Raw genomic sequence first — 27,775 nt, 5'->3', positions numbered from 1 at the left:
GCAGGGTTCAGCCCTATGTGGAGCACTGTGGGCCCCACCCACCCCCCTGCTCCATGCTAACTGCTGCCCAGAGCAGCACAGTGGAGTGCTGTGGGGCAAAACGGGAAGGAAGGCACTGGGGCCGGCGTGGGACACTTACCAAAGGTAAGCTCCTCAGTCCTCACGCGAGGCAGGCAGTGCCTCCTCCCTGAGGCGAGGCAAGGCAGGGATGGGGACCGGTGCTGGTGCAGGCTCTGCTGGCTCCAGGGAACTGCTCCACCCCCCAGCCCTGACACCATGTGCTTCCTTGCTCCCAGAGGTGATACGGGGGTGCAGAGCAGTTCTCCAGAACCGGTAGAGCCTGAGCCAGCCCCAATCCCTGCCTTGCCATGCCTCTAGGAGTGAGGAGGCACATGGTGTCAGAGCTGGGAAGTGGAGCAGTTTCCCGGCCCTGGTAAAGCCCACGCTAGCCCACACCTCACCTCCAGGAGCAAAGCAGTTTCTCGGCCCCAGCCCCTGCCTCGCCTCCAGGAGCAAGGAGGCACATGGCATTGGGGCTGAGAAGCAAAGCAGTTCCCCGATGCCAGTCCCCAGGTCCTGTCCTCACTTCACTTCCAGGAGCACATGGCCTTGGGGAGCAGCCACTGCCTAAGCTTACCTCCAGTAAGTGTTCTGCACTGGCCCCTGTGTCTCCACCGTGCTCTGCGCCCGGCTCATTGCTCATCTCCTCTCTGGATGGGTGCACGGCATTCGTAAGTTTGTGTGCGGCATGGTTTTAAAGCATGCACGGCCACGCGTGGGTGCAGCTTGGAGGCAACCTTGTTCTGAAGTATGTCTACATCATTACTGGTGGCATAACCCCATACTTCAGCGCCATATAGAATCTGAGGATATGCTGATATAAGAGCTTGGACTGATCATCCGGCTGTGGTCACATAACATTTCTTTATAGCCACAGCCAATTGGACTGCCTTAGTTTTAACTCATTGAATGTGGTATTTCCATGATGGAAAAGCTGTGAACATCACACCCAAGTACCTATAGGTTTTAATAACTTTGAGTTTACTTCCATGGATATTTCATCAAATGGCTTCCCCCACACATTATTTTGGATTTATCATAATTAATCTTTAAATTGTTTTGTCCACACAGATACTCAAAAGTTGTAATTGCTCTTTATAATTCAATAGGGGTTCTTGACAGTATAACGGTGTCATCTACCTACATTAAAATAGGGATCAGCGTTGCTAATAATTATGAGGAATGAAAATGAGCATCCTGCATGTTTCTGATAATGTCATTCATGTAAAGATTAAATAACGAAGAAGCCAAGATGCATCTTTGTCTAACCCCTTTTTGTATCTGAAATTTCTGTATGAGTTCACCCCTCAGATTCCCCCTAACTTGGCCCTACTTGACTTCTGAGAGAAGGGATACAAATTTAAGCCAAGTTCTCCTTTCACTCACCCCCATCCATCCACATGCACACACACAAAATCAAGATGATAAAAGAATCCTCAGATTTAGATTGTCCAAATGTAAGATGTGAACAAAACTAAATCTGCATCTAGTGCTTCCATTAATTAATTTAGGACCATTCCTGCAACATGCTTAACTACTTAGACAAGCCAGTGGTTCTCAACTTTTTGAGACTCAAGGTATCCCTGGATAGGCTCAAGGCACTCCTTGGAAAATGCCAGTTCTAAGTTTTCACTCTTTTTTTTACTACTGAAAAATAATAGAGCATTTTTCTGTTGCAAAGCACTCAGCCCACAACTATGGATTTGAAATTTCAGGCTTTATCTTGTAAACCTTGTTTGCAAACCTTGTTGGAACGTGACAGCATTCTTGAAACAGTCTCAAGGCATCCCAGGGTGCTGTGGTACCCTGCTTGAAAATCACTGTGCTAAGCACTCCCAAACTACTTCTGATTCCAGAAGATGAAGCTCCTAAGCACCCTGCAAAACATGTCCAGCTCTTTGCAGGATCAAGCTCAAAGTTGCCTGCTTTTCTCTCATCCCACCTTGATACCACCATTCTTGAGTGTGAAGGATATACTAGGATGAAGACATTTCTGTACATTGCCCTAAAATGCTTTAAAATTCTACCTTAAGATTAACAGGAGAGACATCTAAGCCCCTTAACTCAAGGGCCACTGTATGAAAGAGAAAAAAATATGATTGTGCTCAAGTATTTGTTCTTTAAAACTAGGCAAACATGTCATTCAGAAAATGAGGAATCTGGCAAAATGGCCTGTCTTATCTTGTTTACATGCAGAAGAGTTATTGAGGAAGATAAGTGATCACTTTGAAGATTTGACTCATTTCTATCCTAGTTTGCTGAATACTTACTTGCTATAGGTTGCTATGTGTTTCCAATCAGAGGTTGTTAAGTACACAAAATAAGGCTGAATTTTATTTGCAGAAGCAAATGTTCAAAGGTTAAATTTTATTGCTCCAAAAGCAGTATCTATAAACTAGGATAATACTTTAGGGATCATTAACTTAGTAGTTATGCCAGTGACTTTAAAAAAAAAATAGTTCAGACATTTTGTAAAACACGCAAGGTAAAATATTGAACTAAATACCTTAAGCATGCTTTCATTCTTATAACATATTTAGCCATAAATGTGTAGGGAATAATATTTTTCTCATGGAAAAAGAAATATATGGGGTATGTTTCCCTACATACTATAGTGAAGTGGATGATTAAAAATATATAGAAAGAAACATTTGGAGCCAATTAACAATAAAATGGTTTGAAATCAAATGGTATTGCAATCAAATGGTTTGAAAACAGGACAATGAGTCAGAAATTCTGGCACTAGTCTTAACACTGACAAACTTCCTTCCTGGTTTTGGCAGATCATTTAACCTGTCTCTCTTTTCCCTCGTATTTGTAAAAAAACAAACAAACAATGGCAATAACTCAGAGATATTGTGAAAAATAAATACCTGTTAGTAAGGTACAGTGAAGAAGAAAAGCACAACAAAGGCACTGAAATAATCACATATACCTACTATATCACAAGGGTATCAAAGGCCTTATTACAATTAGACCTGAAACCTGTATAAGTTCTATTTTCAGAATGCTTCACTAAACTTTGAATTCTCAATGCCAACATGGACAATCAAAATGGTTTTAACGGATTGAGGAGAACACATCAAGCAGACACAAATTAACATGTACAAATACAAAGGCATATCATTTCAAAGGTTTTTAGAAACTCTTATGTGCAGCATCTACCACTAACTGAACAATATCCAGTGTGCAAATACTGTTGAGTCCCAGTCACCTACTCAGTCACCTTCAGCAAATATATTTACTATTGACATTGAGGCCCCTTTATTCAACTGTGAAAGATTTCATGTTCCATACTACAGTCCCCACATTTGGAATTTTACAGCAAAATGCTGCAGTCCCATTTGTTCTGAATGGTCACGTAATGACCTGTACCAGTACTCATCCTCTGGGGGTCTTGAAATAAGCTGTCACCATCTGGGCACAGAGTCATATGTGCCTCACTGCTTGACAGCCTGAGTGGGCATCAGCACCAACACCAGTGACACGAACCAGAAACAAAGATAGCAGAAGCAGAGATGAGCAACATGACAAAATGCAACAGCAGCTTCACTCTTATGCTTAAAGGATGAAAACAGCTTCTTGTGCACTCTGCAGGAAAAGAGACTCCAACAGACAACAGATGCAGGTGGATGCTGGGGGTAAAAGGTCTTAGCTCCACACAGTAAACATATGAACTATTCTCTATCTTGAAAGGCCTTAAAATCAGGCATTTCTTACAACTAATTTCCCATCATTTGCAGTTTAAATCATTGCTTTGACATCTTATCAAATGTAAAGAATAAAGGATACAAAATTACAACCTTGACAACTGTTGTCTGTGGACAGGTGACATTCTATCTCCACTCTCATGACAAATATTTTACATGAAAATTTCCTATTGTGCATTATTGTATCAGCTAATGCTTCCTGTTATTTTCTACAGGGGTTTACTGTGAATTCAGACACCACAGGACATTCTAGTCTTTCAGCCTGTGTAACGAACAAGGGAAGCAAGGTTGTATTCTTATTTGTGCTACGTGCCCTAAATCTGAGCTATAACTGGAGCTTTGGGCATTGAATCAGCACGTTGCAATGAGGTCATGAGGAGCTGATATTTTGAATGGCATTTAGAATACCATTCTTCCTTCCTGAAAAGAAATGCATCTGTGGCACATGCCTGTTACAAATTTCTCTTAGCTCTGGATTTATAAGAGCTCTTGTTCAGACCCTCTGAAAGTAGATAAGCCTGCAGAGATTTTGCATCTAATAAAGGGTTAATAATAACTTCATAATACTGTCAGCCCACTAGAAAAAGATGGTACATCAGTAAAGTTCACAACCACCCATTCTGTCAGGAATCCCACACAGATACTTAAAGAAATATAAGTAAGAAACACTATTAAGCCTGAAGTTAGTAATGTTTTTTGACTGGTCACTTCTGAAGGCAAGGAAACAAATCTTCTTCCCCCATCATTTTAGCCTAGATGCCAAGCTCATCTGCATTATTTTCCTTCAGTAAAGAGAAAAAGAACCATATCATTTTGCAGTTTTCAAAGCCAATTTTCTTCTTGCTTTCTTCTTCTTATGCTGCAACAACTGTAACCTCCTTCTGAGTCAGAGACAGATATTAATGTATTTATAAAAATACACTCATGCATAAATGCCATTAATTAGAGGATCAAGTATTTATAGCATATGCCAATTTTAATCTATCACATCCCTACAATTCTACTTACAATAGTTGCTATCAAAACATTTATCTGTGCCTTTACAGTTATAATATTACCCCAGTATCAGAGATATCTCTTATGTGAATTAAAAGAAATAGTGCAGATATTATGATACTGTCGCCAATTCTACATGTACAGGCAAACTGTAATAATGTCAATGGTATCAATGGTACCTATAGGGGATTACACGTAACACTTCTTCATAGGCTGATAATGAGTATACTGCCATACTAAAAGTTTTAATTTCCAATGTTTACCTAATGAAGCTCAAAACACACTGCATTAGCTATGTACATATAAGAGCCACTTCCCCTCAATATAAGGGCAGTTTTTGGACAGATGGGCATACCCTGCACTATAAAATAACAGGACAGAAATTTCAGGTTGTTTTTTATAGTCAACCTATCCTGATTTTGCTAATAGGTGTAACAAAGCCACTGCCCAAATACCATAGGCCTGTCCTGTTCTATGGCCCTAATAATGAGGGTTAAGAGCCCCATTTCTCTCAGATGGGAGCTCATTTCCCTGCTCCTTATCCCAGTATGCAAGGGTGAGAAACAGGTCAGCATGTGACCCATTGTAAGCATGTGACCCATTGTAGGACATTACTGTACTTCACTGATAACTGACATGGCTTTGTGGCCTTAACCACTGCAGACCAAATACTAAGCTGGTGCAACAGAGCTTCACCAAAGGTTTACCTATGTACATTCTGGATGGACCTGTGCTGATAAGAGAGAGGCAGTTAGTGGTGTGAACACAAATTCCCATTGCAGACACCATGAGTTAGCCAACAACTCAGCCAGCTACAGGACAGTCTGCCCTGTGCCTCTGGCAAAGGCAGTTGTTTCATCAAGGAAGATGACAAGGAAATGACTCATGGGGGAAGGGCAGAGAAGCAATTTACTATGCACAATATAAATTAATAGCAAGCTTATTCTCTAGTGAAGACAAACTTTGGTACTATACTGTTTGCCCAAGCCTTTCCTTTTTTTTCTCTATATCCTTATCACTCTGCTGTTGGAGACACAAGAGCCAGAGTGTTGAAGAAGGTTGGTACGTTGCCATTTTTGTTATCTTATTCTCACACTGATGCTAAAAATTTGCAGTCCTGCCCAAAAATCTTATCCTTTATGTAAATCTATTTAAAAAAAAACCCTTATCCAAACCTACCATTGTTAGCTGATACCAAATCAGTACAACAATATGCCATAGGCATATCTTGATCTAATTATGTTCTGGAGAGAACTAAAATAGATCTGAAGAAAATGTAGATAACAGAAGAGACAAAACAAGAAAGGGAAAGGAAGAACATAAACAAGAGATAAAAGAAGAACAGAGAAAGAAGGATAAACTTCTGTGATATAAAAATACAGGATTAGCTGATAGTGAAATTGTTGGGGAGGGTAGAGGGCACCACCCAAGAAGAAAAAGGCCATTGGTGAAAAATCTAATAATACAGTTAACCTGAAATAGAGTAACTTTGTGCTCAGAAGCTTATCTAAAATCTATCCTTACCATATCACCTTCCCAAAAAAATTATCCCTGCCTCGTGAAAATAAACGTCACTGAGGAAGAATGTGAATGTGCAAATAGTACTTTTATAAGTAGGGGCAAGCTTCAAATAATGTACTTGACTTGAACTGTATAAACAGTTAAGAATAATTTACATAGTATCTATGGCTTTCAAGTAATGCTGGTGAATATGAAACTTCACCTATTTAATTCCATAAATTTGTCTACAACTGACAGTATTGCAATGCTTCATTATGTTGTAGTATATAGCAATCAGGCATTGTGCTTGCAAATAAAGCATAATGTAGATGATTATATTCCCAATTTACTCAACAATTGCTTTTTAACGTGTATATTGCTCACAAGAATTGATGTGAATCCCTCCACTCCCACATCAGAAGCACCCATCATTACTGACTTGGGCATGCTCACAAAAACTATGTTGCAGTACTTTTCCTGCAATCAAAGACAACTGGGTCCCCTTTTAATTCCTCTTGTAACTCCAGGCCTTGGTTTCCCCACACCTACTTCCATTACACAGCTTTCCAGTCTTCTCAGTCATTCCTGGTCTGAGAAACACATAACAATACAAGTTTTAAAAAAACACTTAAAAAGGAGGGAAGACTTTTCCCCACTAATCCCTTAACTTCCTTAATTCTCTTTCATTTGTGCAAAAATCTCCCCTCACATACACATTTAGGTTTCTTCAGTGCTGGAATTAGAAGAGATGTGTGAATATGTCAAAGTGCAAAGGGCTCTGAATGAAAAGCCACACCTCTGAAAAGAGAAAGATCTCATTATGATTTACACCTCTTTTGCAAGCATATCCACTGACAAATAGCTCACTGCCTACACATGCATTTGAACTAAAACATTAAATGGAATCCACTACACAAAATTTAACAAGGCAAATGTACAATGGTCATCTATTGCAAGGCATGGATAGTTTAAGATCATGCTCACAACAATGCCTTCTGCAAGCGTTTTTAAACTACCTTTTCTCCTTCTTTACATTATTTACCCTTTTAGCACCTAAGTGTCTTACAGACAGGTATGAAATCAGTTCTGGATCCAGACAATTTACAATACAGATCTGTCTCACCCATTTCACTTTACTAAGCTAATGTAACTGAAAAGAGATTGTGCTCAGATGTGGAAGTAAACAGCCTGAAAAATCACCTTTCTCCTTGAAAAATTCATATCTCCTATAGCTACAATTAGCTTCAAGAAGATATGAACTGGAAGCAGCTAATAAAAACAATTATTTTCCTTCTTTTTTTCCAGTTTATTTCCATTGTACTTTTGGCACTGTCCTTGCCAGTGCACTGCTTATCCCATAAAGTTAGTCAATAATGGACTCCACATAGCTAGACCCCCATGAGCCCCAGTAAAGTCTATGGACAGCCATTGGATGTAAGGGTTTGCCCACACTCATTGCAGGGTCAGGGTTTTAACTTCTCCCATTCTAAAAGACTTTGATAAATATCAACAGAAAAGAAAGAAGGAAAAAGGGGGAGGGAGGCGAATGAGATACAAAACACAGGGCCCCAGGTTTTTTGGGTTGTTTTTTTTTTTGGGGGGGTGGGTATTTAGTGCTTCTTACTTTAAGTCCTTGCAGCTCTGCAAAAACTTCAGTTCTTTAAAATTCATCCATTACACAATATTCAGGGTGAGAGTATCTCTTTAACCAAGATAAACACGTAGTTTATGAAGTTGCAAATGTATGGATTTAATAAACACATTTACCAATACACTTATCCACTTGAAAATTAAATAAACTTCTTGGATAAATATCCTCATTTTAAAAGAGTTGTGGGGGGAAAAAAAGTTGTGCCAAATGTTTTAGTAACATTTATGTCACAGTTACTTTTATAGATTAAAAAGAAATAAGTCAAATGCTTTTGATTAGAAGCCCAAAAAAATTCAGGTATCACTTTTCTGACGTGGAATTGTTTTAAAAGAGTGGGAAAGGGACTAGAACACATAAAAGATCTGTGAGAAAGGAAGCACCAGAACTAGCAGCAAGGTGGGGTTGCCTGCATGGTCAGCCCTTCATTTGAATGCAAATGTAATTATGAAAGCAGGCAGTTACCCTGACGTCAGGCAAGATCTTGGTAAACCATTACCACCAGCACCTGGTAATGCAGTTGTTGATATTACAGGATGAGGTAGAAGAAGCAAAGAAGTGTGTCAATTTTTAGGAAGATTAGGAATAGCTAAAACAAAAAATTAAAAGGTGAAGGGGAAAAAATGGCAAGCAGAATATCATAGCAACTACTTCTACCCGTTTTGACCATAATGTATGTGAGTTATCTCTTGGATAAAGAAGCCAGCATGTATCCGGGATCTGCAAGGTGCAACAACAACCTGCCGGTGCAAAACTTTGTCTCCACGCCGCCCTACTCAGATTATATGGGATATCATCATGTGCCAAGTATGGACAACCATGGACAGACTTCAGGAACCTGGGGATCTCACTACGGCCCACAAAGAGAGGATTGGAATGCCTATGGGCCCGGACCCTCCAGCACAGTTACTGCTGCACAGATCAATGGCTCCTCTCCTGGGCAGGTCTCCTACAGTTCTGCTGATTACAACTCTCTTCATCCTGCTGGATCTGGGATTTTACCTCCTGTAGATACAGTTAATACGGAGCAAATCTCTCCCAACCCTCAAAGGCACAGCTCTTATGAATGGATGCGGAAAACAGTGCAATCTAACGCTGCAGGTAAGTGTACACTAAACTTTCAACTTCTTAAAATATCTTTATCTTTCTCTACCCTTTTTTGATAAAGGGCCTTATACGGATCACCTGTATCGCTGGTTTGCTCATGAGAGTTAATCTTACTTACATTTTATAATTACAGTTTGAAATAACCTAGCTCTAGTTTCACTTTTCCTCCTAGACTTGCTCTGTGATATTATTCATACAGAATGGCCAGTGTGTCCTACCTTAGATGTGGTTGCGTGTTGTTAACATATACAGTGATTCTTGCATATACGCTCTGGAAAGTGCTTCAAGGCATGTGGGATGCTACTGAAACAAACAAGTAGTCTTTTTGATTAAATGTGTTTTCATATGAGCATTTTACATATGTAACTATTGGACTTTAACCAAGAAGATTTAAACAAAAAATCAGGAAAATGTATTAAATGCAGTTACTGGAATGAGTTGTGTCTGTATCTTACACATTGTTTAGTAATAAGCATCTTAACAACTTCAAGCTGACTTTATTCCTTGCAAAAATTCTTTAAAAATATTTTAATTCAGTTCCCCAAAACTGTAATGATGAAGCCATTTTCTTCTGAAATTACTTTATCCCCTGTTTCATTTAAATGCTTTATCATCAATTGAGTGGATACTTTTCCAGGAAAGCTAGTTGCTTCATTTATGATTTTATTGATGTGATTTATGACCTTTATAGTAGAAGGCAGGGTAGAGTTGCACCTTATTTTTCCACAGCTATAAAGTCTCAATCAAAAGGAAGATCCCTGAACATTTTCATTTAATTTGAAGTATATTCTTAAGATATCGCCTTCCTGTATGGCAGGATTTTGCTATTTTTTACGATCAGACTTTTAAAAATCATTTTGTTCCAACTGTCACAGCCTGATGTGCCTGTTTTTTGTGGCAAGCTACATGCCAGAAGAACTTTTCTATGTAGCTCATTTGGGTGTAGATGAGGTGTAGCAAGGGCTGTCAGTTGCTAAATCTATTGTTACGGTTAAAAATAGTAAGTGTGTGTTACAGAGCATCAAAGAAAAAGGCCTAAGGAAAGAAGGATAATTACGGTTGGAACAATCTTACCAGATAAAGAAATTGAGTATGTTGACTTCAAACAGCTATTATCACTTAAAAGTGAGATTTTAAAAAATAATTTCTCAATGAATATGGTAATATATTATGTTATTTTCCATTGCTGCTAAAAATACAAATAAATTCTAGATAATCTTAGGCTATCATTTCTTGTCCTTTTGGGAGCCTAAACAAGGTGTGTCAAACCTGACAGATTGACTGGGCCTGGTTTCCCCTTATATACCCTTGTGTAAGACAGAAATAACTCCGTTGAAATAAATGGCCTTTCAAAGGTGTCAGAGTTGAATGCAGCTCCCCAAAACTGCGGGGACTGAATTAAATGGTAAGGGGACAAAAATGTCCTTGGTATAACTCTACTGAACTGAAATAATACATTTCAAGTAAGTAGAATATACATGAACCCTTGTTCCATATAGCACCTACTGTACAGAGATGAGAAGACACTTAGGCCTGGATCCTGGAAAGACTTGTGTACGTGGTTGCTTAACTGTGGCCCCATAGAGCAAAGCGTTTAAGAAAATGCTTACGTACCTCTTTATTCAGGAAAGCACATAAGCCTATGCTTACATTAATGCACATGCTTAGGTGCTTCGCGCGCCACTAAAAAGGATAGCTGAGTAGGGGCCTACATTTTTGCAATTGCAGGGACACAATAGCAGGTAAAACTTTATAGGGCTTTAGATGCTGAGGATCCAATCCCTTGAGGTGCTCAAAACACTCAATTCCCAAGGACCATGTACAATATGGTTTGATCCTACTAAAAATAAAAGTAAAATTACATTTAGAAAAATAAAACGTAAACATGAAATGTAACGTGTTTTAATCCTCAGACCTAGGGACACACCAAAGAATGGTCTTTTTTTTTAAATTAAAACATTGAATGAGAGTGTTTTACATCCCATTGGTCACAAGCAATTGCTCCAGTGAAAACAGAGTTTTAATAATCTGTGTGTGCAGGTGGTGGGGGAGAACTTTGGTGTCTGTTTTGTTTTTTGAAAACGAAAATTCAAAAACAAAGGATATACATGTAAAAAATGGGTGTTGTATACGACAATTGATTGATATATTCTCCAGGACACAACACAGTAAGAATGGCTTCAGGCATTGTATGCTTTACGGAATAATAATTAAAAAAAAAAATCAGAAGTGGAAAAAGAAAATCAATTGGATCACCGTATCCACTCTTACCAATGTAGGTCTGTGCTCTGTATGCATTATACACAGCTCCACTCACTCTATCTTTACATGACTTTAAAATACGGTTTCCAGCACTTTCCTTTCAAGAATACTTCATTGTCTGATAACACTTACTGTTCAGAAATTAATTATATGCCCTGCAATGATTTCTTATGTGCTTAATTTCGTCCATTCTAAGTAGTTCCACTGAGGTCAATTTTAGTTAAGCAGGTGGGTAAATATTCTGGGATTAAAACATATAAATTTGGAAGAGGGAACTTTCCTTAATACAGTCCGGAAGACACCAGTGTGAATTACAAATTATTTTATATAAAATTCAGTTCCATCTGAAGCAAAAACATTAACAATTTTAAGATGCCAATCAGGAAGAAAATGGTATATAGAGGCATAGCATTCTTTTTTGTCTTTTCAATAGTCTGTGTTCATGCTGAAATGCAATTCTTTTATAATATATTCTTTTGCAAATAAAGTATATTGAGTATGCCTTTTTAACAGCAAATGTTAACATTCCAGCCTTCCAAAGATACAGTATAATTATGCTGGGTTTTTAAAAATAAGTAGCATACTTATTATGCAACAAGAAATTTAAAAAATGTAAATGAAGTTTAGCAGGATATCTTTCGAGACTAATTGTCACAAACAGAAAGGAACATACATCCATGTTTCCTGTGCCTGATCTATTAAAGTCAAAGAACATTCCCATTGATTTTAAGGGTGTAGAGTCAGAACCTAAATCAAAGTAATTTCTAAATCAATTAAAGTGATAGTATAAACTGAAGATTGAGGTTTCCTTCTTTTATATTCCACAATGTGTGGGATGGAATGAAGGAAGGAAGAAGTGTTCGAATAGAGGTCTGGAGTTCAAACCTGCTAATAATTGCATGTGAAAATCACAGGAGTGAACAACCCAGTCAGTCTGACTCACAAGGATATCAACAGAGAGTTTGGTGAGAAGGGGTAAAAGAATAAAGATTTCCCCTGGCATAGGGATGGAGAACCTTTAACGCATACATGTATTTATTTTTCCCTGTATTACATCTACATATCCACACATATACATATATGGTTTTAGATTGACAGTGCTATACAAATAGGTCAGATGTGTTACCAAAAGAGAACTACAGCTAGAAAGTAAAGTAGGAAAGCAACTATGGGGGAAAAGGGCCTGGTCCCAGTTCTAATGCTAATTTATTTCACTTTGTAAACCAGTTGTGACATTTATTTTTTCCCTGAGCTACATTGTCTTGGGTTTTGAGGCCTATCTGTCATATTGAGGCAACAGACCCTTTTAACACCTCTCTTTGCTTTGATATGCAGTCCTGTCTCTTCCCTCTCCCTCTTTTCTTCAGGAGTTATATTGCCGGAAAGGGTGATAATTTTCACAGCAAATAAAGAGGCCTTTTCCTCGCTTTATTGTCTTCAGAAGAAATGCTCTGTGAATTTTATGACCAAGGGGAATAGGCTAAACTGTCCCTCCTACTCACTCCCTTGAATCTTGGTTATATTTACTGATTATGGAGAAGTTGGAATAACCCTGTTGAATTTTAACTCTTGTTTTCAAAGGTTACACTTTAGGCCATCAGTCTAATTGGAACCTGAATATCTGAGACACTGTTAGCATAACTATCATTAAAGGCAAATATTTCAAAGCCAGGGACTTAGCCACCTTAATAAAAACAGAATATGGTCAAAACATTAATCAAACACTAATTTCACCTAAAAATGTAACTTTTCGCAGTAAGGGACTTCCCTATTTAAAACTGAGATTTAGGAAATTGCCCTTGATTTTGCATAGGTTAAAATTCATTCAGCACATGTGGTTTGGGGCTCAGATAAAACTGCCTGGAGTAATCTGCTGGGTTGTATGCTAAAAATTAAAAAAAACATGAACAAAAGAAATATTCCTTCATCTATTCCTGTCCTTTTCTTTTCTTCCCTAAGATGAAAGGAAGTCTGACATTTGTTTAGGGCTTGTAAATTCCAAACCAATTGGCTTGTGTTTCTGAATGTGAAAGGAGTTCTTGATAAAATCTTCTTGTAGCTCTTTTGTGTGGCGTGTGCTTCATCTTAACACCTCCATGGAGTTTAGGGAACCACTTTAAAGGAGTCTTTGTCCTACAGTTTGTCCCAGAAAAACACATCAAAAACAGCCTGGGAAGATCAGAAGAATTTAAGCAAAAAACAGAAAACAAAAACAAAAAAATGCCAGCTACCCAATCAACTTTGAAAAGTGTGAAAGAGAACAAGTAAATTACAATATGATCTCCTGGATTAATGTCAGATGAAGAACTGTTTAATAATCTCCCAGGAATGAAAATGTGTATTTCTCAACATCAAGTAGTGTTGCCATTGATATTATTATTAATCCAGTGCTAAGAACACGTTTTTTCCCAAAAAAATTAAATTGAAAAAATGAGGCTATTTAACAAGAATTTTAGCACCTGATCTTGGGAAATGAGTATGCTTAGCACCCCAAAGGTTTAGGTCCAAAAGGCATTCATGACCTTGCATGAGGGTAAACCATTCTAAGTAAATGTTACTGAACTGGTATATCCTAGAATCAAGCTGATAAACTATGTTTCTGCTCTGTTTTTAGTGGAATATTTCCTCAGTCATATGTTTGGTTTTACAGTTAACACTAATATCTTGGTTCTAAATTTCATCAATATATGGAAAGTTTCTAGTCAAAAGATATAATGGCTGAATTTCAGTACTGGGTGAATCCTTCCTGAATGGCAGAAGGTAGGACAGAGTGGCACTTTAGGGACTACCAGATTCAGAGACATAAGCTTTCATAAGTGACAGCCTATTTTGTTGGATACTACTCTGCCCTGCCTTCTGCCAGACTTCAGATTAACATAGATAATTACTTCTCTCTTCCTAGGTTGTCTACATCTGCAAACACATACTGACAGAGCACAAAATCACTCAGCAATAAAATGCAGCTATCTCTGGGTGTATATATATGGATGTGTACATGGATACAACCTAATTAAAAAAACTCCAAACATTTTAGAAGGCCATTAGCTCAGAAGTGAAAACAGCATATATATTCTGAAAAATAATGGAGTTGCTCATATTTTTAATGCATCCGTTACAAGGAAAAATAATTAGGAAAAATTACTAAAAACTAACCCAAATAGCAGCAATAGGAGAATGAAGCATTAGTTAAAGCATGAAAGTTAGGAGATCTAAATTCAGTTCATAGCTGTGCCATAAATACACGGTGTGACCCTGGCTAAATCACTTACTTTCTCTGCATTTCAGTTTTCCTATCTATTTTCTGCACAGAAAATAATCCCATATAGGTCCTGTGAAAGTATATGTATGACTGTAAAGTTCTTTGATATCTGCAGATGAAAAATGCTACATAACATTAGAGTATTAAAATATTATATTTTTCCTAAACAGGTAAAACAAGAACAAAAGAAAAGTACCGGGTTGTTTACACAGATCATCAAAGACTAGAATTAGAGAAGGAATTTCATTGCAACAGATACATTACAATACGGAGAAAGTCTGAACTTGCAGCTAACCTGGGACTATCTGAGAGACAGGTACATGGAGAATAAAGTTTTCCCACCTATTCATTTTTAAAAGCCAGGTCTTGTAAACTCTAGTGTCAGAGATGACAAGAAGCTAAATTCAGTACTGAAACTTTATCTATAGCATGCTATCAAGGCCCAAGTGATAAACTGTATGAATGCCATGGTGACAAACATAGGAACTATATACAGAATTAAACCAAGTCAACATATAAAGAATCTGCACTCATGTATTTTCTGGTTACTCTGAGGGCAAAGTTTGAATGACTGAATCAAAATACAGGTTTAGAAAAGCACTTTTTCTTGATTATATGACAGCTTAACAAACCACAGTATTCTGTTAGTTCCATCCATCATAACAATGGGATTCTGCATTTTGCTTCATTTACAAAGTGGTAGGTAGCCCAGAAGAGAAGTACAGTCACACAGTTCAGCTCTCAGCAAACACTGTCAAAATGAAAAACACAAATACCAATAAAACTAAATACCTGTGCATTTTGGTATTGATTTTATCATTTTTTCTGTGAGATATCCTTCTTTGATCACTGTGAGCTGAGTACATGAACTGAGGGTCTTCTTTAGCTTCAATAAGTTTTTTTTTTCTATTGCTTTACAGTCCACTGCATATGCACTTACTTATTAGATGCAGGCTGCTTTAAGGCAGACATTTTAAGACCAAATTCTTATTTCTATGCACTGCTCATAGCTCTGACTTAAGAAAACATTCAATAGATGCATTACATTTACTGTTAATCAAGGACATCATCTGAGCATATGCCCAAGTTAAGCTAGTACTTAAATGTTACCCTGAAGAATGCTGTTTTCTGAATTGGAACCCAAGTAACCCGGCTGTGTTCAGGGGAAATCTGTAGGAACTCAAGGTGAAGAATTCCTCACTGCAATGCTAGGAGGAGAGATCACTCGTGGAAAACAACTCAAGGAGAATAACAGTGGTATGAACTGTTGCATGCAGACCCAGGCCCCCATCCCTACTTTCACAACTAAAATTCACTGGTTCTGTTGTGGAAAGTAGAGAAGAGGGGACTTGGCATTATTGAACAAATTATCATCTTTCTAATATACCTCATATATTCTTTATATATACCTCATATATTGTTCCCCTCCTGGAATAAGCATATTTTGGCAGAATGCAGGTCACAGTGAAACCTTAACAAATCCATTCAGAAATGCATAAGCTTTTGTAGGTAGCAGCCCACTTCGTCAGATGTTTGAACATTCCCCCTCTTTAGATGTCACCTCCTCATCCATGTGCACTCTGTGAAAGAACATGGAGTTAAAGAAAACCAATATATTAAAATAAAGCATTAGGATGCATAAATATGCAATGATAGTTTATGGTCAGGCAATGGATTTTTAGAAATACATATCCTAGTGTGAATCAACTGTATTAAGTTACACTAACGGTATTCCTGAAATAACTAATGTCAGTACCTAGATTTAGCATTTAATTCTCTTTTTCTGTAAAGTTGCTTTACATGAACTAGACTTATTTTTGACCATGCCTTTTATTAATATTTCCTTATTTTTCATCAAGTAAAGCTTAGATAAGATATGCAATTATCTGTCACCATTCCTACAGAACACATCCCCAACCAAGCTAACTATTGCTTGTCATCCTATACACAGAACAATGGAAAGGATAGGCTGTACAAAGAAGACCATAGAAAATAATGCTGAACTATGTTAATGCTGTTATATAGCTAAAACTACATCCTCACAAGCAATACTGTGTTTAGTCCTGGTCCCCCAACCTAAAACAATTCAGGAAAATTATAAGAGATTCAGAGCTGAAATGGAGATGGTTTCAGAACAAGGTGGACAACCATCTGCTGGGAATGGTTTGGGTAGATCCTGCCTTAGTTGCTGATTTCTATGATCCCGCGAGAGAGACTGGGAACAGAGTAAGATGATGAATAACACTGGCTTATATAAAGGAATATGGGGCTCCTATGTACTCTCTCATAAGAAAAAATGGTGGGATGCTCCATCAGATGGTAAGGCACCAGACTGAAAACTGATCACAGTAAACACTTTTCCATATGCATGAAAGTTCCTAGTTTGTGGAAGTTCCCATTACTAAGTATCACTGATCTTGAAAGCTTAGCAAGATTCCAAAAAAGGATTAACCATTTCTACAGATAACAAGAATAATCACAAGCATGTTAAATATGATGTTTTTAACATGTGGAAAGGAATAATGCCTCATGATTCAGGGCATAAACCAACCTTTAACAGGGCTTAGGAAGTAATTTATAGGCCACTTAACTCCCCAGAATCATCTTGTACTACTGCCTATAAAGGCTAGATACTGGAACAGATGGATCTTTGGTCTGATCCAGTAAGGGAATTCCTAAATTGCTATTAAAAAGAAAAATCTATAATAGAGATTTGATATGAAAAACTAATAACGTTTCCACAGATTACAATATAAAATGCAGTTGTGTAACAACAAACAAGCACAACTTTTTCACTGCTTCAAGCTAGTTTTTCCTCCCCTTTTATATCACTGTTAGTATTGTATACCGGCTGTTACTATTTCTTAGAAATAAATGTTGTTCATAATGTTTCAGGTGAAAATCTGGTTTCAGAATCGCCGAGCCAAGGAGAGGAAAATGATCAAGAAGAAAATCTCGCAGTTTGATGGCAGTGGGGGCTCAGTTCAGAGTGACTCCGGCTCAGTCAGCCCAGCTGAAATGTCCCACTCCCTCTTTCCACCCCCACATGCAATAAATGGATTACAGCCCATTGAGATACAGCAGGTCATCGTTTCAGAATGAACAGGGCGGGAAAAATGTGAAAAGGATTTTTCTTTTCTCTGTGACATGTCAGTTTTGTGAAGGACCATGCTCATTCGGGTCTCTTCAGAGTGCTGGCTGCCCTGCACAGGAACCAGGACTGTTTCCAAAATATTTTAATTACTGCAGAAATCTCAGGGAACCCTTGCTGCTAAAATCCATCACTCATAAAGCTTTGAGTAGGATGTAATTTTGTTGCAGATATTGCCAGGAAGAGTGAAACAACTGAAGACTAGGGGGAAGGTAGTTCTAATCAGTTTATATTTTGCAGAAACTTGTTGGTGAACAGTACAATACAAGGAAATGTGGGATGCTGGCTTTATTTGTGTGCATTACATTTTTATATAATTAGAGTTACCTGTAGATGTTTATAAACATTCATATTTAGAATACTGAAGAGTATGCCACCTTTTAAAAAAAGACGCAACAAAAATATTTTAAATACATCAAGAAAAAATGGGACATAATGTTACAATAACAACATATTGCATCTAGTCAAATTAAAGGTATCTTTTTTTGTCCTACATTACTGTACACAGTATGTTCAGGGCTTCTAAATACAATAAATTTACAAACCTATAGTATCTTACACCAAACCTGTCAAGATTTGTTTGATGGTAAGAGCTTTAGTAATTAGTAAATACCAAATGGCTCAAAGCATATAAACATTACTTCATTTTTTGATTACTGCATACTTTATTGTTTAATAAAAAGAGGATTGACAGAAAAATCTGTTATTTTTAACAAAGTCTCTATGCATTTGCCCCATGACCTGAAGGATTGAAGTAAAAAAAAAAATTTTTTTTAAATCAGCCTTTGGCTAGTTGCAAGCATTTCCCATTGATTGTAAATAGGGTTTAGTACTGGCTGACAGGCAGAATGCAAGTCCTTCTGATTCACTTAGCATCAGGTGTAGAGTGCTAACACCAGTGCCAGACTATAGTGAGTAATCAGTGCCAGCAACTCAGCATTCATGAACACTTCCATAACTTCACTTCACCAATGACGAAGAAACAAAAAGTTTTTTCCTGGAGAAAGAAACAAGAGTTGGGGCTGAGGTTTGGGCAGCAAGAAGTGGGTGGCAGAAAAGATAACAAAAGAAAAAGCTATAAGTTGACACCCAGAAGATTTTTACATGTCTTAAATGTATTCTTTATCTCAACAAGGTCAAAGTCTTATGCTCAGAAATAAACAGCCAAACCAATGCACCTGGCAGCATGGATAAAACTAAATAGGGGACTCTGATTCTATAAAGCCAACTGCTTGTTTTGAAGACATGTGACAATGCTTTTCCCAGTTTATTTGAAGATTCCCTATTCCTATCACACTGCCATTCATTAGTTGCTAATGCTATAGAATAACACACAGTTTAGCATTGGTTGCCAATATTATAGCATAAAATACTCCAGCACTCTATACAAGAGTTACAATGCTTTACAATGCAAGAAGTATAGTTGAAGCAGAGCTACTCTCTTATTACCCATAGCTCCCACACCAGTCAACACTGGGAGGCCAGTTATCACAGAGAGGCAAGCTAGAGCTTTTCTGAAGTTATTGTTCACGGGTGAATGATATACCCAATGTGTTATTCCTCCTAAAGTCTTCAGCTACTAGCATACTTCTATCTTCCTTCACTGATGCTTTTCTGGCCCCCAAAACTGAACTGAGTCACAAATATAACTTGTTAAACAATAGTGTAAGACTTTTCTAATGAACAATGTCTACAAATACATCAGGAAATGTGCATGCTTCTTGTATTCTATTAAACTGCTGCTTCAGTGACTTTCATATGATTTCAGAAAATTGTATGTACCAAAGGATTCTTCAAGGGATCCTTGCTAAGTAATTAGCTTTTAGTAACTTTTAGGTTAAAGGGAAACCCTTGAAGGAAATCACATTAAAATATTACCATTCACAGCATTATTTGGATTTTTTTAAATTAACCCATGCAAGTGTACAAATTCCATTTTATGCTTCTGGCATGTGGCTAACATGTCATTGGGGATCTTTTAATTGGCTGTTAAAAGATTAACTGAATAAATATACTAAAAGTTAACATTCAAATAGCAGTCTGTATTGCCAAAGCACTATGTGAATATTAACAAATCAATCCTCAATACATTTGAGTAGAGAGCAGTAGTTAGCTGTTAGTCTGAAGTCAAGCAGAAGGCAGGACAGGGTGGCACCTTTGAGACTGATAGGTTTAGAGAGCCATGAGCTTTGGTAGGTAACACTTGTTTCATCAGATGTATTTTCCCATTTTACAGATAAGGAGAATGAGACTAACTGGTTTATCCCGATGTCACACAGGCAGTCTGGGTTAGAACTGGGATTCATATGCCTCCTCTGTAGTCATGCTGCCTTCAAGTCAAGAAGCGGGATGGCATGAAAGATAGAGCTGCAAAGTCTTTGTAAATCTGTCACAGATTATTCCCTGTATATATGCACGGTCAGGAATGTGTGTGAACTTAGGGGGGCTCTGTTTCCAACAAATACACTGCACAAATTCAAAACAGGTTCAAATTTGAGATCATTTAAAACTAGCATGCTGAGCTATCCTCACCCAACCTGTGGTTTGCCCACTAGCTGTTCTGAGTTGCCAGGCTGCCAGGAAGTGTCCTGCTGTTCTGAGAGAGAGTGACAGAGCCGCTGAAAGCGTAAGGTTGAATTACAGAGCAACAGCCATCGTTCTTGGGGGGGCGGGGTAGGAAGAGGCTAGCTAAAATGTGTGCCAAGTGAAATCCGGTGAAGGAGCTAGAGAGAAAAGGGGAATGGAGCACTTGTTTAACCCTTCCAGGATATTTTAAAGTGGATGTGGCTGGGAAATGTTTCCCCTCACAACAAATGAATGGAATAAAGAAAGTTCTTTCAGTTTATTCCTTTAATTTTGTAAGAACTGATGTGTTTGTGCTAAGAAAACAAAAAGGGTTTCAGCAATGAAAATAAAAATCTTCAACCGACTGAGACAATTCCTGCAAAATTAAAAAAAATATGTATTAAACACTTCCACTCCAAACTTCAGAAGCCAGCCAAGCAAGTCAATTCCTCTGCAAAGCTGAGAAATCCTTTGACAAAGGATATGAGGCCTCATCAACTGAGCCTCCTTTTCTGCACTGGCTCTAAGCCAAAGCCACCTTTGCCACCTGTACTGTGGAGTGGGACCAGAACAACCTAGAGCTGCTTGACATTGGAGCATTTTTTACTAGTCTCTTATGGCATGTTATACCAGGACAAGATATCCCAGTAGCATGGCACCCTGCTCCTATACCCTACCATGCCTACCTTGTCCTTTAGACCATGGACTAAGATATGAGGTCAACACAGAACTGTTATACCAGGCTAACCCCTGCAGTGTGATTATTTTATAGGGTGTTTAAGACTCCATTGTGACCTTTTTTTGCTGCTTGTGCAGAGTAAAAGTTCTGCTTCATCATATACAACCTGGTCTGTTCATTTACATTTTATATCTATAAGGTTAAAAAGAAAAAATGAAAGATACAAAAAACATTTTCCAGTATTTATCCTTCCTCTGTTGAAGACTTCTCCACTGACTTTAATTAGAGTCTCTCTCTGCACCATAAGGCAATTTAAAAAATGATAAATCAAACAAGACCTTTCTTGCCCAATGGGTATATTCCCCAAGCTCTCATACTTCTTGTCTTTTTCACTTCATGCAAATATAAAGCCATTAGAGTGCAGATCACTATGTTTAAATTCAGCTGTTTGATTGGTTTTTATAGGGTTGCAGAGCACTGAGGCACTTTAACACCATGCTGATATCAAAAAGAAACTCTGCATCACAAAATTGCCTAATTCCAGCAGCAAGCAAATCCCTTCTGACACATTTCTATGAATCTTTATTCTTTGGAGGATATGGTAGATCAGTCAATAGTTTGATGTAACTGCCTCTCTTAGGTCCATCTTCTATAAATACTTAATTAAGCAGTGTTTTTGCCATAATAGGAAAGTACAGAATTTTACTACAAGTTGCATGGTGATGTGCAACAATGCACTCCTAAGAGGTAGCTTCATAAATGCATCCCTAAATATTGATCTGTTAAAAAAGTAAGTAAAAATAGCTTAGACTAAAGATTATAAAGGAACTTTAGCACACAAGTTTTAAAGGAAAGGGCAGAATCCAAACCAAGATTTTGATACTAAGTCAGGGGTAGGCAAAATATGGCTCATGAACTAGATCCAGCCCTACAGTTGATTGTATCCAGCCTGTTGCTGCCCTCACAGCACTCCACATGGGGCTGAGCCTGCTGCTGCCTGGGGCAGCCTGTGCTGTGCTTCAGCCCACCCCACCCCATGCCTGCTGACAGCACCGCCCTGGCTTTGGCCCCAGCCCCAACTAGTGTGCACAGCACTGCCGCTGCAGCCACCTGGGTTTTGCCTGGCTCCCCCAATTTCTAATGACTCCTCCTCCTGCTGCCTCTGTTGCCTCACTCCAGGCCAGGGCAAGCTGTAACCCCAGCTGGATCCTGTCCCAACATATAGGGCTCTACCTCCACCCACCTTCCACTCACTGCACCTTCCCATTGTGATGAGCAGCCACATGCAGGAGGCTAAGTGGATGAAAGGTGGCTGGAAGCCGGAGCTAGAGCCTTACACACTGGGGCAGGAGCCGCTCTGCTGCAACTTCCCCCACACCTGGAGTAGCACAGCAGGGGCAGGAGGAGAAGGAGGAGGTGAGGGGAGCCAACAAGTACTGGGTGGCTGCAGCAGTCCCGCGAGCAGCCCCTGTGGAAAGCAGTGCACAGTGTGCAGGGCTGAGGCTGAGGCTATTGGTGGGCATGGGGTGGATGCAGGTAAAAGCAAGGCTGGGGCTGCCCTCGGTGGAAACAGGTAGGGTTCAGCCCCATGCAGAGCTATATAGGAGCAGCAATGAACCATATTGGGGGGGAGGGGGGAACAAATACACCTGCACCACACCACCTGAGCGAGCTCTGCTGCACAAGCCCTGGGCCCCACATCCCTACCACACACCTACCCCATCCACCCTCCACACAATGTACAAGAGTAACACTTTAGAGCTTTTATGCAATTGCTTCTATATACACTACTCAAAAACCCATGAATCAGGACAAAAATATTTTTTTAATAAAATTTAAATATGTTATAGTAGATATTTTATTTTTAGCACGTTTTGCTTGTAATCAATAATTTGTTAAACTGATACCTTGTGGAAAATGTTATGGGTGGGGCCCTCAACAGCTCACCAAAACTTAAGTGGCCAGCCAGCTGAAATAACTGCCCACCCTTGCACTAAGTCCTCTCCACAGAATGGGTCAAATCAAAACCTTACGTCAGAACAGTTCAGGACTTCTCCGGGTCAGAAACAAAGAGTATTTTTGCAGCTTGAACTCAATCTAATTTTGTACAGCTCTATGTTATACATTAATTGTCACTGAGGAGCACAAAAGCAAATATCTTTCTGACTCTTATTAACTCTTCATATTTACTTATACATTTAGTATTTATACATTTAGTACATAGTATATAATACATAGTATTTATACATTTAGTATTATTAAAAATGTCAGCCTTCTCAGCCCTCATTGCTGATAGCCTGACTTCCCCCATGCAGCTAAATTCAGTCAAATTAGCCTGTGAAAATTTTCCAATGGGTTATATATGTTAATCAGTCCTATAAAAAGTGCCTAAAGTAACTGCAAAGACATATGGGATATATACATGGAGGGAGAAGTATCATTAAAAGTCGGCAAGCAAAAGAAGTACACACAAAAGAATTTTTGCAATCTATTATGAGAACCACAGTTATCCCTTTGTATGCAGTTTCTGGTCATAATAACCCAAACAGGAAAGACTGAGTACTGTTAACCTTTCTTTTCAAAGAGATCAGTTTAAAACTTGGATTGTTGTTGGACAATACTAAATGAATTTTACCATACTTAACTCTTAGGATTTAGGTTTCTTTTTTTGATCCTTTATTTCAAGAGATAACAATTTGGATTAACATTAAGAAACAAATTCTGATCCCCTGACTCATATTTAGTGGCACCACTAGTCACATTGATTTTAATGGAGGTACTTGCGGAGTTGGCATGAGTGAAGATATTATAATCTCACCATCAAAGAGAACAGGGGACTGTGCAGAGGACAGAAACTAGGACCAACACTTGAGACTTCTAAGCAATTCATTTAGGCCAGAAATTTTCAAAATGCTAATTTATTTTTTGCAGACTTAATATTTAAGTCCTTAGGGGTTGGTTAGCAACACTACTCAGTAAATATAATTCCAGCTGAACTTACTAGAGCTGCAAGAGCTCAGCATCTTTGGAAAGTAGGTCCAAGGTATTTGAAGTGGAGCAAGAAAAAAAACCCTGAGGGCTGCAGATTTAATGGAGGCTTAAAATGTTGGCTCTAACATCCTGTTTCAGCTTGCCTGCAAGAAGAAGCTAATAATGATATGACACCTTAGTGAGGTGCTCTTTAACCCCTATGCAATTTTTCCAGCTTTTACAATATTTAGTGCTTTTCTTAAAGCCTCAACTGCTAGAATGATGGGAAGAAGCAACTTCAACTTTGTACCCTACAAATGAGTGTTTTAAATGCTCAGTGTTAATGGCATAAACTTATAAAGTATCCATAAGGTTCTTCTGTAACAGCTATAGAATCAATTTTTTTTTTTTCAAGATCCTTCATCCTTACACTTTTCTGGCAGGCCTTTGACAGTCAGTGAGGGAAGAAACTCTTGGACTAGAGAAGTGCTTGTTCTTTTTTTTGTGAAATTTTATTGAGTTTTAGCTGAATTTAAAGCTGTAAACAGTTCATTTCCATTCCCTTTTTTGCAAACAAACCAAAATAACAACTAACCTTTAAAAGTCTAAAGGTTCTAACCTGGGTGGGTCAGTGCCAAAATGATGCAAACAGAGGCATGAACTATACCCGAACATCAGCACAAAGCAAGGTTTTTTTGAGTGATATATTTCATTGGACCAACTGTATAGTTGGGAGAGATGTTGGTGTCCTTACCAGGAACCTGTGACATTGCTGTGATGGCAGGGATGGGGAAGAGACACTGCTCCCTCCCCACCATACCTCTTTAGTTCCTTCTCTAAGGGCACCTCAGCCACAAGGCAGATATTCCCTTAAACCCCTGTGGAATAAGTGAGAGGGCTCCTTTCCCTCTGTAAACTCTCAGGATAGACCCAATACATGGCCTGTACAGAACATTCTGGGATAAGAGCTTTCTGCTGCCAATTAACATACCATGATTAGTTGAGTAGTTCAAGTAGTAGTACTCAGTGCTACGATACTGCAGTTTCAGCATTCAAACCTTGCTGTAGATGCATGATAGGGGGGTTGTTTTAAATTTTTTATATACAACTTGGTAAAGTGGATCTAAAACAAGCTATTAAAAGAAAAGGTCTTAGATGGCAAAATCTGCCACTTGAAAGAAAGACCCGAATTTAGGTTGCTCATGCAATATATATGTGAACATAAATATATTCGACAGAAAACCTACCTTACTGCACGCTCAAGACTGGCACACACAGAGGCAGAATTAAGATACTATGGGCAACTATAAATCTGACATTTCCTAACCTTAAAGGCTAGTACAGACATTCAGAGGAGTTAGGGGTAGGTTAGATCACATTCAAAATGGCCACCTGATCTAACTTAGTTTGTCCGGGTATGGCCCTTACACTTAGATCCCTAGTTAGGTTGATCTAAGTGTGAACAATCCAGAAAGTCCAGTAAGGTTAGATCAGTCTAAAAATGGCTGACATGATCTAAATTAACTGTACCTTGGAGGTATTTTAATTTGGATTGAGTATGGTGAGACTGAACCAACTGAACTTCCAAACAGTTCTCAGTGCAGCCCCATGGCTAGAAAAACCCAGCCACTGGCCCCAGCCCTGGGGCTATGCTTTTCCTAGAACCCCTGCCTTCTTCTGCCCCTCCCCCCCCGTACTGATGCAATTGAACGTCTGTACACTGCTCAGCCCCTCCGGCCATCTTCAGATGGACAACTCCCCCCATGGATCAGCTGGAGCCCAAACCACTCTGGTGCCAGTTTTAGTAGCATTTCTGAGTGGCAGAAGCCGATGGAAGTAAGCTGGGGCGGGGAAAGGAGCGGGCAGGTTCGGGGGGGAGGGGTTGTTCATCTGGGTATGGGAGGAGGGGTCAGGGGGATAAAACAGCTTTTGGTCTGGGGTGTAGGAAAGAAATCCCTGGTGAAGAGGAAGGTATGACAGAATGATACCACACTTACACCATTCTAGAAACAGGCTTCTTGAACTCCTAGAGTTTTCCTGGGAACTATAATAGACAAGTTAGGAATACAATACCATTCTCATTCACTTCCATGTTGAGAATGAAATGGTTAAATGCCTGTGCAACATTCTGCAAACTCCCCCTTTAAACATATAGTACTGGCTTTGTGGTACAGTTTCTTCTACCATTCAAAATATTCCATGTTAATCTATATTCTAAAGACAGAAAAATTGCTCTCTCGTGTCCACTTTGATCCTTGTGAAAACCAATGAAGTGGTAGAGAAATATACTGAAGTGAATTATCTATGGCTTTGACATTCCCTGATAGTCTTGTTCAGTTCCCAGTAATTACCAGAAAGGGTGCTGAGAAAAATAAACATATTCCCTTTTTTATTGGTTTACCAGTGAGGGTTTTTATGACTGCTATAAACTAAACAGTGAAAAGGAAAATATGCTGTCAATCCTTCTATCAAGATTAAAAAGTTAAATTAAAGAAAAAGTCACTCCCTACTCAGAACTTCCTCATTTTAAGAACACACCATAACATCAGCTCTTCTTTCCCTATTAAGTAGTCAATCCAGTTTTCTGAATATCTTTGTCTGTGACTCTCTCAGCACTCCTGCCTATACTACCCCATTAGGCTCCTTGCAGTTCAGTTCAATGATTCTACTTGTAAATGAATCTCTTCTGTAATTAATAACAACCCAGGCTCCCTTTGATTGGATAGTGAATTCCAGATCTGAGTGCTCACCTTCCTATAGTGGCGCTCAAGGTATTTTTAAAATTTTTATTTCAGATTTATTCCTGTCAGGCCTATGTACAGAACTGGGATACTCCTTAATGGAAAGGTCTCTCAAAGCATCACCTAAAGTGGAGAGAATCCTTTGAGATATAACTTGTCTTCCATTTTCACTTAAAGAAACCCTGTAAAAGAGGAGTAGCTAACCTGACCTCCCATATACCCCAGAAGCAAATCTCTGCTAAGTTTCTTGCGTTCCTTTTTGTTCCTTTCCAATTTGCAATTTCTGTTTGCAGTAGTCTGTACTGCTGCATTATGTCAGGCAATAAACACCATTTTCCCTTAGGTAAAGGAGGTATTTTTGTTGGATTTTAGCAAAAACTTGAGAAAATATTTCAACAGGACTGAAATGAAAGGAACTAGTGAGGAGCCAGTCTAGAGTTTCCCACTGATATATTAAGTCTGTGCCCACAACAGTTTGATCTGATGGAATAGAGAAACATAAAAACTCACAGGGCTTTTTTCTCCATGACTCCTCTGGGAGTGAACTTTCAAGACAGAACAGATCAGCCAAAGTATTACTCTTGTCTATGGGTAAGAAAGAAATCATTTGTGCCTTTCCCCCCACCCTTTATTAAATTATCCTTGTTTGAAAAATGTTAATTGACTTGTCTGTACAAGGGAATGAAATTCCTTTCTATTAAGGGGTGAAAGAAGTCTTAAAAAACCTATCTTATAATTCGTTACCAGTCACTGCTTCCAAAGGAGGTGGGATTTCCTCCAAAGTATGCACTCAGCATGAGGGGTGGGTGTTCCACATCATTCTGTGCTGCTGGGCTGAGTACCATAGGACTCTTCCTACAGTGCTAGGTGACATATAGCAGAAAGTAGCTACATCTATCCTAAAAGATGTTATGCTTCCTGTACTTTCAGTTCTGCCACTCCTAGATGATAAAGCCCTGGATCTCAGCACAAGACCACCTGGAATCATGACAATCAGGCATGGTACAAGGGCAGCTGTAAAATATGAAATTATGCTAGCAAGTTATGTTGACACTAGAGCATGTGATTATTACAAAACAGAAAGTGGATGCATGCCAGAGTTTAAACAGGGTGGTGACATCCAGTCA

General features: G+C 38.7%; 1 protein-coding gene across 1 annotated transcript; it reads left to right on the top strand.

Moving 5' to 3' along the window:
* Nucleotides 1-8,585: 8,585 nt before the first annotated feature.
* On the top strand, nucleotides 8,586-17,644 carry LOC149858156 (homeobox protein CDX-4-like). The gene is made up of 3 exons (XM_090060424.1): nucleotides 8,586-9,015; nucleotides 14,713-14,858; nucleotides 17,438-17,644. Exons 1-3 carry the CDS (start codon nucleotides 8,586-8,588, stop codon nucleotides 17,642-17,644), a joined length of 783 nt encoding a protein of 260 aa, XP_089916550.1.
* Nucleotides 17,645-27,775: the final 10,131 nt, after the last annotated feature.

The sequence above is a fragment of the Crocodylus siamensis genome, chromosome 8 (genome assembly GCF_052110815.1).
Source record: "Crocodylus siamensis isolate JL-2025a chromosome 8, ASM5211081v1, whole genome shotgun sequence".
In the NCBI taxonomy this organism is placed as follows: Eukaryota; Metazoa; Chordata; order Crocodylia; family Crocodylidae; genus Crocodylus; species Crocodylus siamensis.
The sequence above is the reverse complement of the archived record's forward strand: the minus strand, read 5'-3'. Positions and strand labels throughout refer to the sequence as shown.